This window comes from Macrotis lagotis, chromosome 1 (genome assembly GCF_037893015.1).
Source record: "Macrotis lagotis isolate mMagLag1 chromosome 1, bilby.v1.9.chrom.fasta, whole genome shotgun sequence".
NCBI lineage: Eukaryota > Metazoa > Chordata > Mammalia > Peramelemorphia > Peramelidae > Macrotis > Macrotis lagotis.
In genome coordinates, this window is record NC_133658.1 from 804026423 (window position 1) to 804043880 (window position 17458).

Sequence of the window (17458 nt, forward strand, 5' to 3'; positions counted from 1 at the left end):
CTAATGTAGCAACAGCTAGCATATCAACAATTGCTAGCATATCAATAATAATTGCTACCATTTCAACATTAGCTAGTATATTAACCACAACAATAGCTGGTATGTTCATAACAATTTCTAGCACATTAACAATAATTTGTGTGTCAAGACAACAGCATGTTAATCGTAACAGCCGGCATGTCAACAATAGCTGCTAACATGTTCATGACAATAGCCAGCATGTCAACAACAGCAATAATTGCTAGCATATCAACAATTAATGTCAACCAAAACAGAATGTTAACCATAGAAGCTAGCATGTCAACAATTGCTAACCTGTCAATGACAATAACTGCCATGTCAACAGCAATAATACTTGCTACCATGTCAAGAAAAATTAGCATGTTAACAATAGCTAGTATGTTAATCACATGTTAGTATGTAAACAATCGTTGCTTACATATCAATGATAATAGCAACGATACCAACTGAGTATGTCAGCAATTAGAATGCCAACCACAATAGCTATGCATGCTAACCACAACAGTAAGCTTGTCAAGATTGCTAATGCATCAATGACAATAGCTAAGTGCTAGCATGCCAGCCAGCATGTTACAATAGCTGCATGTTAACAATAATTACTAACATGTCCATGACAATAGCTACATGTCAACAACAGTAAGTGCCATCATGTCAACAAATAGCATGTCAACCACATCAGCTAGCATGTTAGCTATAATATTAGCACATCAACAGAAATTGTTAGCATGTCAACAATAACAATTATTGCATGCATGTCAACAATAGTTAACATGTTAACCACAACAGCTCGCATTCAAACAGCACAATAGCTAGCATGTTGATAGTCCTTTTAAGGTTTACAAAGTGCTTTCTGTTCTCCCTCTTGACATGACCTCTTCCCTTCCACAGGTGGTGTTTGACCCATCATAGTCAAATACCAGCCCTATTCTTGCCAGTTTCCCAGCTTTCCCCTGCCAGCCCCGATCACATCTAAACATGACTCTTTTCCTGGGGTTCCTGAGTGGGACTGTTTCCAGGTGTGGTTTCTCTTTCTGAGGAGAATTCAGAAGAAACAGTGATGTTTTCAACATCCTGCAGAATCCAATTATAATCTTAACACCTTTGGAAGTGGAGTTTTCTAAATTTAAACTGTCATGACAAAGAGAAAAAACTTGTTCTTCTTGGCCTCTAAAAGTAGAACTAAGAACACTATATGATAAAAATAATAATAGCTGACTTTATATAGTACTTTAAAGTATACAAAGTGTTTTAATATAATAAGCTAGCATTTATATAGTACTTTAAGATTTGCAAAGCATCATACACATGAGTTCTCATTTGATCCTTAGAACCCTATGAGATAGTTATTATATTCCATTATACGGATGAGATGACTGAGGTTGAAAAACACTTAAGAGACTTACTCAGGGACATAGAGCTAAGCAAGTATCTAAGGTAAGATTTGAATTCAGATCTTCCTAACCCCAAATTCATTCCTCTACCCACTGGGACACCTAGCCTCAGAATAACCATGTAAGGTATATCCTATTATATTAATTTTAAAACTGTAGGAATTGAGGTAGACAGAAGGCGAGTGATTTGCCCAGGGCCACACAGTTAAGTATTAGAGGCAGAATTCGAACCCAGATTGTTATAAGGAGGATTTTCATGCATGGTGACCAAAGTTCTTTCCAATTCTAAAATTCTGTCATTCTTTCACTTAGTCCAACCATGGACCACACTGTGCTGCCTTTTAGGAGGAGCTTTTCATTAAGTTTTCTGTATGAGAAAAATTCCTAATAACCAAAATTGTCCATGATGCAATGGACTGTCTTATAAAGTAATGAGCTTCCTGTCACAGGACTGATGATCTCTGAGGTCCTGTCTAGATCAGAGATATCATTCTATGACATAGACACATAAACATGTCATAAAACCTTAGGATGATTGGTTGGATTCTTCAGAGTGACCAGTAGATAATACTCAGTTCCTTTGAAAGAAAGACATTTAGAGATCCTGACTAAATTTTAAAGATGAGCTTGTGGCACAGTAGCCAGATCCTATCTCTTCTTTCTTTACCCACAGCCCCCATCCCCATCAGTCATTCCAATGACACTCTACTTTCTTCCATGAAGATCATCAACAGCACCACAGTTCATGTCTAGATGTTAAATTCATTAACTATACATTTCTAAATTTCAACCAGATAACTTGGAATCAATAACACCAAAGCTTCAGCATATTCTAACACAATCCAGTCATGAGGCCACAACCAAGACACTGATCTTTGTCTTAGCCATTAGGAGAGGGAGTTTCCACAATGTAGGTTCCCCACGCTGAGGAAATCACAGGGTTGGACATGGCCACCTGCATAACCCTCTCATAAACATCTCACATTCAAAATGTCCAAAATGAACTTAATCATCTCTCCCTCTAAACTCATGCCACTTTGGGAGGTGATTTGTCCTAGGTCACAAAGCAATAAATGGAAGTCAGATTTGAAACCAAGTCTGCTGACTCCAAATTCAGTTTTCTTCCCAATGTGTATCACTTTGTATATCCAGGAGTCACTTAACATTTTCCTATTTCCGGGAGCATTGGAAGAAGACACTGACAGAAATGACTACAGTGATTAATGAACCCATTAGGCATAACACCAATTCATTTGTTCATTCATCACTTATTCATCCATTCTTCCATTTATTTATTTATTTGCTCAGTTCATTTTTTAAAAATCTATTTGTTCAACCCAGGTGTATATTCTTATCTTTCTTGTTTCTAATTGTTATAATTATGTAGGCAAGAGTTTTTTCTTACCATTGGGGATTCCTAGAGTAGCTTCTTTATCACCCTAGGCTAAAAAGGAGTGTACCCCCAGGGAGGGGCAAGGAGTCACTTGGGGATCAGTCTGCAGTCCTGGCAAAGAAAAGCAAGCCTGTGATTACATCCCACTTGTGCCATGGAATGGAATGGAATCAGAACAGATGGGACCACAGTGGTCCCGTCATAGGTTGGCATGTGCATCCCTCACCGTAGCTTACAATATGATGCCAAAAATTTCTAGTTAGGTGAGTTCCCTATGTATGAGTCATATATCGCTTGAATCCATATGTGAATCATTACAATATCCTTAGTGACTAGCCCAGTATATCAGATAATAGGATCAAGAGTTGGAAGGGCTCTTTAAAAGGCATCTAGCCCAATTCCCACCTTTTAGAGACCAGGAATCTGAGAACAAAATAGGTTAAATGACTTGTCTCAGAGACAGGATTTGAACCCTGACTTCAAATCCAGTGCTCTTCCCCCTCTGCCATGCTCTGTACTCAGTAATCACTTAATAAATGCAAATGATTGCCTCTGATCTCTCCTCTCATAATAGTAAGCATTTATATATAGCTCCATAAGATTTACAGAACATGTTACATGTATTATTTCATCTGATCCTCACAACGACCCTATAAATAGAGATCCATTTTATATATGAGAAATCTGAGGCTGAGAGAGGTTAGGAGACTCATCTATTGTCACAGAGCTCAATAAATATCTGAAGCAAGGTTTGAACCCAAGTCTTTGTATCATGAACACCACTTAAGTTACTCTAATCCATTCTGCAGACTATCAAAAATAGTTTCTTAATTCACATTCAGAGGACATTACTCCCCTGCTCCTAAAGCTTCAGTGTCTCCTCATGCATACAGGTTGATGTCTACAGGCCTTTCACAACCAATATTTCTTTTTTTAAAAAAAAATATTCTTTCCAACTACATACAAAATAATTTTCAACAGTTTTTTTTGCAAGGTTTTTGGATTTCCCATTTTTCTCCCTCCCTCCTCCCTCTGGGAGAAAGCAGTCTAATATAGATTTATACATGTTAAACATGTATCCATATTAATCATGTTGTGAAAGAAGAATCAAATTGAAAGACAACTTCTAAAAACTGAAGATAGTAAGCATTTAAACTCAATAGTTCCTTCTCTGAATATTAATGGTACTTTTCATCACAAGTCTTTTAGAATTGCCTTTGATTACACAACCAATATTTCTAATCTCATCTCAAGCTATCTTCCAACAAATGGGAGTGCACACTGTAGACCAAGAATTCTTAAGATTTTCCTCTCTCTTTGCTTTTGGTCTTACTGTTCCTTCAGCATGGAATACCCTTGCCCTGTTGGCTCTATTTGATTCCTACCCATCCTTCAAGGCCCAAATCCTAAGGTCATATACTCCATGAAGCCTTCTCTTCCTCCAAGACTGTAGTGATCTTTTTCACCTCAGAAGATGCATTGTATATGGAAGCTTTTTTTTTCCTCTCCCTGGTCTTTCGTGTTATCCTGGATTATTCTGACTCCTTTAGTTTTATCTCCTCTCCTAGACTGAATTGCATCAGGATAGGGAGGGATTGGACCTCATTCACCAGTGGATATTTTCCATCGCCACATAGGAGTTTAGGAAATGTTTGTGGTTCCTATACATCCTTTAAAGTCTGGCTCAAAAGCTATAGAACTATTGGATTTAAAAATGGGAAAGGAACCTAAGAAAACATAGAAACACAGAGATCTTAGAGGTCTTATCTTCATTGCCTTTTGTTTTACAGAAGAGATAACCAGCATCACACATTCAATGACAGGGACATAGATTTCTTAATCCAAATTCAAGGTTCTTTAAAAATACCAAATCACTAATGTCAAATTCAAATGAACCACATTGACTTACAAAACCACAAATCAACATTATCTATTTTTTGTTGTGTTTTTATTTATTTTGTTAGACATTTCCCAATTACATTTTAATCTGGTTTGCTCAGGAGCACTATGAGCCTCAAGTTTGACCCATCTGTCCTGGGCTAGACCATGCCTCTTGCTTGATGTCCCCCACCTCCAGCCCTTCCAACCTGCTTGTTGACAATTTTCCACTCCATGGAATGCCTTTGTTCCCTCCCTCTGAAGCACTTATCCCATGTGTAATAATGTAATAATAATAATGTAAAAATGATCTATGACTGTGTCTTACCTCCCTGCTAGATTATAAACTCCAAGAGGGTAGGGACCATCCCTTTGATAAAATTCCCATCTCTCTCTCTCATCACCTGGCACAATGTTCTGAATGCTGTAAGCACCTAAGAGTTTGCTAAATGACTAAATGAATGAATGAGTGTCTCCTCTGGGCTTTATGGATAGAATGAGCTAGGATAAGAGCCAGGAACCCAAGTCCCATCAATCTGGGTGCCCATTACCTGTAACAGCTCTTTGGCTGACCCTCTCTTTTCCACATCCATCTCAAGACAGCGGTTCAAGAAATCCCGGAAGATGGCAGACAATTTCTCTGGATTCTGAAGCTCAGGAGTACCATTAGTAGCAATGAGGTATAGCGCCTGTCAAATACAAAAAGAGATAACACTCTGAAAGCCATCATTTGATATACTCCATAGGTCCAGTGTGTCTTCAGCTTTCCTAGATAAGATCCTGACTGGACTTTACATTCCTTCTACCAGGATCCAGATGCTGTTACAAAAATATGAGTGTATTTATTTCTGTAGTGTTTTAGGGCTACATGTCTGGACACACATAAATCATTGTTACATTGTTACACACACAAGCACACGCACATATACACTCCCCCAGAGGTCCCAAAGTGAAGTTTCAAATTTTAACAGGTTAAAACTACACAAAGGCTCTTGGGATACCCTATAATATTATAACTCCTATCCCATTTCTATAGTCATTTAAGGTGTACATTCCCCTTTATATCACCTAGGGAGGGAAATAAGGCAAATGTAACTCTTCCCATTTTTTTAAATAAAAAGACCAAAAATGACTTGCTAATAAATGTCAGAGTGAAGGTTTGAACTCTGGTCTTTCTACTCTTGGTTTGAGCATGTTTCTCAGCTCAGGACACTAAGTACAATCAACTCGCTCTCCTCTGCAGCACACTGACCTCACACAGCTCTTCCCCAATGACCCCCCAGGGGTCCGGGGAGCCAGGAGCACTCGTTTGGTTTTCCATGTGTTCCTATAAACCCAATCTGGGGAGACAAGTCAGAATTCTGTCCCATCGATGTTCCTTGGAGACATGAGGAGAATGTCAACTCTTGGAGAGCAGAAACACCTTCACTTTGGTCTCTGTCACCCCTTCATTGAGTGCAGTATCTGGTGTATACTAGGTATCATGGATATTTGTGGACTGCTTTAACAATCTACTGGGGAAGTTAAGTGTCAAGTGGATAAGGACTGGCCCTGGAGTCAGGAAAAACTGAATTCAAATTTGGCTCTAGATGCTTACTAGCTGTATGAGCCTGGACAAGTCACTTAACCTTAGTTACCTCAGTTTCCTCATCTCTAAAATGAGCTGGAGAAAGAAATGGCAAACCACTCTAGTATTTCTGTCAAGAAAACCTCAGATGGGGTCACAGAGTCAGACATAACTGAACGACATCAGATTGTCGAAGACCATCTTCTTGGGTTCTACCCAACTGGAAAAGCTTTGAGTATGGTCTTGACCACAGACTACACCTGTATTCTGAGAGCTGGCCTGGCTAAGTATGGAGCGCCATCTGGTGACTGATGCTTTAGCAGAAGCAGTCATGAAACAAATGACATATACACTGCATACACAAGGGTATGCATGCACATGTGTTTGTGGTTCTATGCAGGTCTCTTTTACCAGATACATATACATATATCCACACGTGAACATATGTACTGCCCAGGTCCCATCCAGCATGGATTCCAACATGGTGCTTTGTCTATTCTGTTCAGGAGTAATAGTATATATAAAAACACAAATATATTTGTATTTATACTTCTATATGTGTTCTCTCTCTACACACACACACACACATACACATCTCTTGTCTCTCACTCTCATTCCACTTTCTAATCCTCAAGCACTTCAGATGGAAAAGCAGTGTTTGGCATGCCATCCACAACCCTGGTCAGGGAGTTCAAGTAGGGGGTCTAATCAATAATCTAAACCCTCCTACACCCACACTTTGGCCAATAGAAGAAGCCCAGAGACACTCACTCTCAAAGGGTTTTCATTGAGGTAGGGGGGCTCCCCCTCAATCATCTCTATGGCCATGATGCCCAGGGACCAGATGTCCACCTTTGGCCCATAGGCTTTCCGAGTCACAACTTCTGGAGCCATCCAGTATGGGGTCCCAACCATGGTGCTTCGCTTGCTCTGTTCTGGAGTGATCTGAGCACAGAAACCAAAGTCAGCTGTAGAGGGAAAGGAGAACAGGACGTGAGTTTTATTTGAACATTCATTTATTCAGTTAGCATTTAAGGGCTTTCTTCCCATGAGCCTTTAGGGATTTCATAGTAGGCTGCAAGGTCAATATTAAATAACCGCGTTGATGTGGCAGCCAAAAGAGCCAACACAAGCTCGGGCTACATTAATAGAAGCACAGGGTTTCGAATAATAACACTAACTAGCATTTAGGTAACACTTTTTCAATCCTTTTTTTAGTCACATCCAATTCCTCATGATCCCATTTGGGATTTTCTTGGCAGAGATACAGGAATGGTTTGCCATTTCCTTCTCCAGCTCATACTACAGATGAGGAAACTGAGGCAAACAGTTTGGTAAAGTGATTTGCCCAAGGTCACACTGCTACTAAGTGAGCTACTGAGGCCAGATTTTAATTCATGAACATAAGTCTTCCTGACTCCAGGCCCAGCACTCTATCCACCATGCCTCTTAGTTACCTATGGAATACTTTAGAAGATAGGCTCAAGAGACTGGGAATGTTGAACCTGGAAGAAAGAAGTCTTGGAATGGGCATCACTGCAGACTACAAGTACCTAAGGGGCTATCCTGTGAAAGAGGAATTGGATTTGTCCTTCTGAGATCAGAGAAGAGGACTAGTAATAAAAAGTGAAAATTCTACCAGCTCTTAACAATTGGAGCTGTTCAAAAGGCAAATGACTTGTAATGTAGTGAGTTCCCTGTCTCTAGAGTTCTACAAGAAGAAACTGAATGATTACTTGTCAAGAGACATTAAAGGAGGTAGTGTGGTATATCATGGAATGGGATGTATTTGCAGCCTGTTTCTAACTGTATGACCTGGGTTTAACTTCACCTCTGTTTCCTCATCTGTAAAATGAGCAGTTAGGTAACCAGGAGTTTCTGAGTTCAAATTTGGCCTGATATTTCCTATCTGTGGGACCCTGGGGAAGTCACTTAACCTTATTTGCTTCAGTCTCCTCATCTGTAAAATAACCTGGAGAAGGAAATGGCAAACCATTCCAGTATCTTTGCCAAGAAAACCCCCAAATGGGGTCACAAAGAGTCGGACATGACTGAAATAACTGAAAGACTTCAGCAACAGATGGTGTTACTAATACTTCTGGTATTAGTAATGCTTCTCAACGTTGCTAAAGAATAAAATAAGATAATGGAAATAAAGTACAAAGGATGAGAGATTTAGAGCTGGAAAAGTTCAACCCTTTCATTTTTAAGATAAAGAAACTGAGGGGCAGAGAGACTTGCCCAAGGTCACAGAATTTGAACTTGGGTCCTTTGACTACAAAGCCAATGATCAATCCTTCCCCTGTACCATGGGGCTTTATACAAACATTAGTTATTGTCATTAAGGAGGGGATTGCTATTCAGGTAGAAGTTGTATTAGATCAGTGGTGTCAAACTTAAATAGAAGCAAGTCCCTACTGTCTGTATATAGGAAATAATAAATTAATATTATCTATGTTGTACTGTAGTTTTACTTATTTTGTTAAACATTTCCCAATTAATTTTAATCTACCTCTATATGAGACAATTCCTTCCAACTTTGAAAATCCATGATTTCACCAAGCACCTGCCATGTGACCAAAGTTCAGTATTCAGCCTTGTGGGGAACAGGGAGGGGGTCAAAGAAGTTGCAGTCATAGTCATGGATGAGGCCAAAGAATGTAGAAATGAAAGGATCCTTCACAGTTCATTTGGTCCAACCTCCTCATTTTACAGAGAGACTAAAAGAACGTTAATGAGTCCCCTACTAACAAAGGACAGTGAGCTACCCTGTGTCATGCGATAAGGTCCCAACTCCAAGATGAATGAGGAAATAGCTAGGGGAAGAATCATAGAGAGCCAGACTGTGAAACAGGAAAATTTAACTCTAGTATCTGCTATCCCACATGCTGTCATACATCCTCCCATCACCATATCAAACTCACTCTCCAAAAAGGATGATGGATAAGGCCAACCATGCAGCAACTCTTGTTGGCCAAGGGTCTGCTCCTGCTAGAACTTATTCCTATATACCCCAGACTTCACCTGCTACCAAGTCCCAGAGCCCCACAATTAACAAAGGGACGATCACTCCCCTTACTATGGACATACTTAGCTTGACGGAACCATCCATCCCAAGCAGAATGTTGTCGCTCTTAATGTCCCTGTGAATGACCTGGCTGGAATGCAGAAACTCCAAGGCCTGAAGACACTAGAGGGAAAGAGGAGAAACCCATTTAATATTCTGCACCATATTTTGTGATTCTGAGATTCCATGATGCTAATTCTAAAAATCCTATGAGAATCTAAAATTCTATTGTTCCAATGTTCTAGGAGTCGTCTTGCTTCAGACAGTGTCCGGCAGGGCAGTTCTGGACCTGGGGACTATCCAGGTGAGGGGGCTCAAGTTGGCCAGTTACCTCCCGGCACACAGCTGCGATCTGTCCTTCGTCCATGCAGGTTTCGGTCACGACGTCTGTTAAGGAGCCACCAGCCAAGTATTCCATGACGACCCACAGCTCATCTCCCACTAGGTAACTGCAAAGGCAGGAAAACCCAAGAGAGAGTGAAAAAATCTGTGAGTCACAGAAAAGTAAGGAGTGCCCTTTCAAAGCACAGAACTCCAGAGAAAAAATAAACCAAATCAACAAGGAGGTTTCCTTTCATGACCTAAAGTCTAATATTTGATCTTATTTTCGTGGAGAGTCTATTGGGCTTACCCAGGTTAGAAACCATCACTTCCCATTACTCTGGTATATAACCAGAGGTCCCTCTACTTCTCCTGTGGTGATTTCTTCAGGTATAAGCTATGCAAAGGACTGACTAGTCTCTGGGTTTTAATGAAGACCTAAGGTGGTTCACAATTATTAAACACCTACAGAATATGGACAAAGAGGCTCTATTTTCTTCTTGTACCTCTGATCAACCTTAATAGGATGTGGGATAAGCTACCACTATACCCCACCTCTCCCATTATTTATTGTTGCTCAGTCATGTCCAACTTTTCATGATCCCATTTGAGTTTTCATTTTGGGTGGGGTTTTTTTGGCAAAGATATTAGAGTAGTTTACCAGTTCCTTTAACAGCTCATTTTATAGATAAGGTAACTGAGGAAAACAGGGTTAAAATGACTTGCCCAGAGTCACACAGCTAGGAAATGTCTGAAGCCAGATTTGAACTCAGAAAGATGAGTCTTCCTGTCTCTAGTCTCAGCCTTCCCTCCACATACCACCTAGCTGCTCCCTCTCCTTTTATAAGAAAGATCAAATCAAAGAATTTGGAAGGCACTTTAAAGACTCTCCCAGGGGGTAGTTAGGTGGCACAGTGGATAGAGCACCAGCCCTGGAGACAGGAGGACCTGAGTTCAAATCCAGCCTCAGACACTAATTTACCTAGCTATGTGACCTTGGGCAAGTCACTTAACCCCATTGCCTTGAAAAAAAACAAAAAATAACACCTCCCCCTTGCAAAAAAAAAAAAAGAGAGACTCTCCCAATCTTAAGAATCTTGATTTTATGTTTCCAAGATGCCAAAGTTCTAAGTTGCCAATGATCTATGACCTCTTGTAGAATCCTTCGTGGGTAATATTCTGTATTGTTCACATGGATGTTAAGTCCTGATAAAAAGATCCATTCAAAAAAGAAAAAGGATAAGTGACCAAGACCTGCCTTAGGGCTCTTACCAAAAGGACAGAATATTGGAGCTGAGCCACTGAGCAAAAAAACATGGCAGATGACCTGACAGAAGGAATGATTCATCAACACACCACCTGGACCAGTTCTTTAGCAACTTCCTGAATAGGGAATGTTTTGTTTGGGGGGGGGGGGGAAGGTAGATGGAAGAGGATGGCAAAATGTTGCTGGTCTGTATAAACAAACAAACAAATAAATAAATATATCAAGAATGCTTTCTTTTTTTTTTTTCATAGTACTTTCATACCCATTACCTGATTGTTGGAGAATAGATAGAAGAATGGATTTTGGAGTTAGAGGGTTCTGAAATGTATTAATACCTATATACCTATGGCCAACTCATTTAATCTCACTGAATCTCACTTCTATCAGTCAAATGGGAATAATTACCTTTGTGCTATTTTCATATCTTACTTTTATAGGAGTGTGAAGAAATAGCATAGTAAATTTTAAAATGCTTGAGAAACCAGGGTCTATGATAACATTAATTAATAAGAATTTATATTAAGTATTTATTTATTATATGCTAAGGACTAAGGAGACAGAGGAAGACAAAAACATGCCCCCTGTGCTCAGGGAGTTCACAGTCAAACTGGGGAGACAATATGTAATCCAACTAGAACATACAGGACATATATAGAATATATGAAAGGAGATTCAATGGTCATGTGATCGCTTAATGCCCACCCAGAACAGATAGGACATGAGTAAGTCTCACCTCAAATATTCCCACTCCTTTACCCCATCAGGTTGCCCAATATCTGTCATGCCCCAAGCAAAGTTCTTTAGGAACAACCCCTTCAAAAAAAAGCTCATATTTCGGATAAAGAGAATAATATAATTTTCATCAATGCTTATTACACAGCATAATATCCATTCTGTTGTGTGGGAATGAAAAAGTCCTAAGATCATGTTTTAAAGGTGAAAGAGACTTTGGAATTCCTGCTCCAGGATCTTGGTGTTCCCAGATTGGCTTCCAGCCACCTTCTTGCCACATTCACTATCACTCTATCTCCTTCCTAATGCCCCTAAACAGCCCTCTGGAGAAGACATCAACAACCCCCCTCCTCCTCTCCTGAGAACTTTCCCACTGATCTCTGCCCCTCCACAAACTCTTGGCATCACAAAGTGAGAGAGAGCTTGTAGAAGATGGCCAGGCTGAGCTAGGGAGGCCACAAGGTAGCTCAAACCGGGACCCTCCTTAACTTGGCAGAGCCTTATTCCCAAGAGAAAGTCATGGCATGCACCTGTGTCCCTACCTGAATATTGATGCCACTTCCTAGTTGGGGGTTCTGTAGAGGGAGAGATGGCACTTTCCAAAAAGGGTAGACTGGGTGAAAAAGATACATGGAGGGGCAGCTAAGGTGGCATAGTGGCTACAGCACCAGCCCTGGAGTCCGGAAGGAGTACCTGAGTTCAAATCCAGCCTCAGACACTTAATCATTACTTATCTGTGTAGCCTTGGGCAAGCCACTTAACCCCATTGCCTTGCAAAAACTAAAAAAAAAAAAAAAAAAAAAGATAAATGGAACCAAGGGTGACTCTATCCAGGTTCAGACTAAAATGAGAACCCAAGGTTTCATAGAAACCCCAAACCTAGAAATCATTTTTGATGCAGGAAGCCCCTCTGCAGAGTTCAATATGCAGAGTGTGCAAAGGTGTTAGTACAACTTAAGATAATCTGAGGAAAGATAAAATACAAACAATGCAGGGAATTAGGAAAGGCTTCACCTGAACCAAGACTTAAGGGAAGTTAAAGACTCCTGAGAGACAGAAATGAGGAAAGAGGGCAAGGCAAATGTGGGAGACAACCCAGGTGAAGGCAGGGAAGTAAGAGATACAATGTCAAATTAGGAGAACATCAAGGAGTCCATAGGGTTTGGAACAAAAAATACATAAAGTAGGGGCTCATCATACTGTGGTTGGACTCCATTAAAACTCAAGTCATGGGAAATAAGCATCTCGTTTGCTCAAACACCTGCAGTGATAGGGAACTCACTATCTCTCCTAAAGCCTCTTGTTCCATTGGGATATGGGTCAAATGGTTAAGTGTTGAACTGAAATTTGTACCCACCCCCCTCAAAAATTTGCTTCCTGCTGGTCCTGCTTTTTTCTCTAGACAGCACTTGGAACAAATCTGTTTCCCTGCCCCTTTTAACAAGCTTTCAAATATTAAAAAAGAGCAATCATGTCCCTTCCAAGAGTTCACTTACTTCTAAGACTTGTACTCCAAATTGTAGTGGATGGAATACCAGATTTTGAGGCAGAAGATCCAGCATCAAATTCTGTCACAGACAGTCACACAGCCAGTGAGAGTCCAAGGCAGAATCTGAACTCAGGTCATGATTCCAAGTCTATCAGTCTATCCACTGAGGCCCTTGGTTGCTCTAGGTTTAAGGAACCTTCTAGGACCTCTTAAAACCATCCAGTTCAAAGGCAAAATTTTCCTTACATTGAACTAAAATCTGCCTCTCTGCAGTTTCCACCCCACTGCTCCTGATTCTATCCTGTGAGATCAAGGGAAAACAGTTAATTCTTCTTCCACAGGATAATCTTCCCCTATCTGATAAGAACTTATGTTCCTCACAAGTCTGCTCCAGGCTAAACATTTTCCAGTTCTGAAAAATAATATTTGTGTAGCTTAGTTGTTAACAAACCCCCACTGTTCTGACCACTGTCCTCTGGGAATAGGGCCAAATACTTTATTTATAATATCCTTTCAAAAATGGAGCACCCAGGAGATAAAAGTACTTTCGATATAGGTTGACCATGGCAGAGAAGTGATCTCTTCCCTCACTTTGTACATCAGACACCTACTTGATGCAAAGATTACAATAGCTGAGATAGTCTGCCTCACTGAAGGTTCCCACTGCCCAAAACCCTCTGACCATTTTTGAATAAACCTGGGTATAGCCACATCCATTCCATACTTGTGCAATTGATGCTTTGATACAAGTGAGGGGCATGATACTTCTTCCCATTAAACAAGCAAGCCCTTATAAATCACTTTTTATTCAATAGGCTCATTAATTTGTCTGGATTTTTCCCAACTCAAACATGTCCAAACAACAAAGAAATTTTTCTTCTAGAGGATATTCTTTAATCACCACTTTGGGATTCTATATGTGTTGCCAATTGAGTCATTTTGGCTCTTTATTGACTGCCATCAGGTACAATGTTGATGCTCTCAATCAAATCCCTTAGATTTATTTTTCAAAGAAAATACTGTGTATCCCTATCTGTTGTCCTGTACTCAGTAAGGTGGTTTTTAAAAACTAAGAACATAATTTAAAACATAATTTAACTCTTTAATTTCATCTTTTTGTTAAGTTTGGATCCATCATGCTAGGCTGTGAGATCTTTTTGCAACCTGCCTGCAAGATATCCTCACAAGCTTTGGGTCACCTATACATCTGGCAAGCATTCCTCTTATGGTTCCATTTAAATCACAGGTAAAAATGTTGAACTGTTTGGAGCAAAGCACCTGGAGAACCTCCCCACTAGAGGCCTCTTTCCAAGTTAACAACCAGTCATCTGTGGCTGTATCTTGTGGGTCCAGCTATCCAACCAATTCTGAATTGACCTAAACATTCTATCAACTAGCCTATCTCTCTCCATCCTATCTACAAGGATAGCCTTTCTTCTAGAAATAAACCATTTACAGAATTTCTCTGATCTGCCTGGGCAGCCTATCCAAAAATGAATGAGATTCCTCTGGATTAACCTTTTCTCTAGGATCACTGCTTCCTTTTCTAGATGTCTACTAACCATCCCTTTAATATTTTTTTTTATGTCTGTGATTTCACTGACAAGGAATTCTGGAAACAAATTTCTTCAACAAATACCAATTGGCAACATCTCCACAATCCAGATCCTTTGTGATTTATCTAGATGACTAAGAGGTCAATTAACTTGCTAAGGGTCACAAAGCCCATGTGTTAGTAATAGCACTTAAAATCAGATCTCCCTATCCATAATTCCACAATGCCCTTTAATAATACCTTCTAGAATTTTGGCAGAGAATCAAATAAAATTCTCTGTCCTCAAATTTACAAATGCAAAACTCATTTTTTAAAAATTGGGAAAAGTTTTCCTTTCTTTCTCCAGTCTTAGATAAGTGGAACCTATCCTGTTCTCCATTATCTTGCAAACATCACTGATAATAGCTCATCCAGTCTTTTTTTTGCCAGTTCTTTCAGTTGAGGATGTGACCCCTCTGATTAGAAACCTGAACTCATCAGTGGAAACTAAGTGCTCTCTTTTTATTTAGTTGTTTTTCAGCAAGGTTCAACTCTTCATGATACCATTTGGAGTTTTCTTGTTAGAAGATACTGGAGAAATTTGACATTTCCTTTTCCAGCTCATTTTATTGATGAAGAAACTGAAGCAAACAGGGTAAAATGACTTGCCTAGGATCACACAGTTACTAATTGTCTGAGGCTGGATTTGAACTCAGGAAGGTGAGTCTTTCTGACAACAAGTCTGGTACTCTGTCAACTATGCTACCTCACTACCCAATTAAGTGCTCTCTTATAGTTTATTACTTGAATTTCAACTTTATCACCTCTTTTTGTTCCATCCTTCTCAGATCAAAGATAAAGAAAAAACAGATGAAATAACAGTTGGATACAAAAGACTCCATCTGAGACCTTGGGCAAGACCTTTCCCTGAGTTTCTCCATGAAGAATGGGTCTTACATTCCTAATAAGTGCACCCCTTTAAATACTAGCTATAATTATAATTTGCTAAGTGAGTGGGTTGGAACAGACAAACCCCAAATTCCCCTCTACCTATATACAGCCCTAATTCTATGTTTGATAAGCTAGGAAAGAAGTTTCTCCCTGTCATCCTTCGTGGTCTTCCTATGTTCTTTGATTAGTAATCCTTTCCTTTTCATTTGTTCCTCATCCCTCAGTGTCACTGAAAAAAAATGGCCAAAATCTTTCTTGTACATGACTAACCTGGAACTATATACATAAATAAATAACCCATATAAAACTGCTTGCCTTGGGGGGGGAGGGAGAGAATTTGGAAATCAAAATTGTTTTTAAAAATTAAGAAAAATGTTAAAAAATTGTTTTTACCTGTAATTGGGGGAAAATGAAACATTAAATTAATTTTTTAAAAATGTTCACTGTCCTTAGCACTCATCAGGAAAACCCCAGTTCATTTTGTGTTTTGGCATTGCTGAGTTATTGCTTGGTTTTCATCCTCATTTATCCAGCCTTATTTGCATCTCCTCTGTAACTTTAAAAAAGCTGAGTCCATCAATAAATTCCCTGCCATTTATCGGAACCTCTTTTAGGAAGCTTCTCTACTTTCCATTCCAAAAGAAACATTTCTGCTTGAATCTACAATTTCATGGGATCTATTGATTTAGAACTGCATATAAGAATCATAGTGGTTATTGAAATCAACTTTTTACAGAAGAAGAAACTAAACCTTAAAGAGTAGGAAAAACTTGTTCAAAGGGTCTCATACCCAAAAATCTGAGTCAAGATTTGAACTCAGATCTTCGTAACTCCTAATCCAGTGTGCTATACTCCCCAGAATACCGCAATTCTATTATCCCATCCCATCAGACTCACTTCCCTGTAAAATATTTTGCTAGACATTTTCATTCTGCTTTTCCAAAATCTAATGTGTTAATCTCAGGCTATAGCCATCATTTGTCAAAGTTCTCATCATTTCTATATCACTTGGTACTTCCTTCCTATTGGTCAGAATCAGACTACTGACAGCAGATCTCCTTATCAAATCTTTTATTTTCTGTAGGAAGAAACCATCCTGGTTTTGGAAGAGAGAGAGACTCAACATATGTCTAGAGCACTGGTATTCCCCACCACAACTATATTATGTCTCCATGCCAGATTAGTTATCTAACCTTTCCTTCAGTCTTTCTAGTCTGTAGCATACTCTCAGATACAAATATAGTATATTAGCCAAAAACAATCACTTCTGTTTTCCCTCTGTCTTATGTAGTTATTGTAGGCAGGATAATAAATAGAGGACTGAACCTGAAGTCAAGACCAAATTTCAAATCCTACAGGAGATACTAACTGGGTCAAGTCATTTAGCCTCTCTAAGATCCAATTTCCTCATCTTTAAAATAGGAATAAAAACGCCTATCTCACAAGAATGTTGTGAAGATCAATTTGATATAAACATGTAACATAGTTAAAGAGCAGCTATGTAGTAGCATAGCAGATAAGAGCAACAATCCTAGAAGTTAGACGTGAGTTCAAAACCAGCCTCAGATATTTACTAGTTGTATGATCCTGGGTAAATCACTTAACCCTATTTGTCTCAGTTTCCTCATCTGTCAAATGAGCTGGAGAAGGAAATGGCAAACCACTCTAGTATCTTTGCCAAGAAAACCCCAGATGGGGTCATGAAGAGTTAGATACAAATGAAAAATGACTGAACAACAACACAAGTAAAATGTTTTGTAAATTGTAAAGGGCTATATAATTATCAGCTAATTGTGGCAAATCTTAAAATGCTATAAAAATGGGGACCATTGCAGAGATAACTACAA

The 17458-nt window shown here is 39.4% G+C and overlaps 1 protein-coding gene and 1 long non-coding RNA gene across 9 annotated transcripts in view; one reads left to right on the top strand and one right to left on the bottom strand.

The window, feature by feature from the left end:
- LOC141508383 (uncharacterized) overlaps window positions 1–11124 on the top strand; it is a 46574-nt gene extending 35450 nt beyond the window's left edge. For all 3 annotated transcript variants that reach the window (XR_012474395.1, XR_012474393.1, XR_012474394.1), the window contains exons 3-4: window positions 9563–9762; window positions 10798–11124. This is a non-coding gene — a long non-coding RNA (uncharacterized LOC141508383). The remainder of the gene's footprint in view (window positions 1–9562; window positions 9763–10797) is intronic.
- PAK1 (p21 (RAC1) activated kinase 1) overlaps window positions 1–17458 on the bottom strand; it is a 201788-nt gene that overhangs the window by 2286 nt on the left and 182044 nt on the right. For all 6 annotated transcript variants that reach the window (XM_074216952.1, XM_074216949.1, XM_074216950.1 and 3 more), the window contains 4 exons: window positions 9649–9766; window positions 9341–9440; window positions 7022–7218; window positions 5235–5372 (listed from right to left, as the gene is read on the bottom strand). In XM_074216952.1, coding sequence (XP_074073053.1) covers window positions 5235–5372; window positions 7022–7218; window positions 9341–9440; window positions 9649–9766 — 553 coding nt within the window. The remainder of the gene's footprint in view (window positions 1–5234; window positions 5373–7021; window positions 7219–9340; window positions 9441–9648; window positions 9767–17458) is intronic.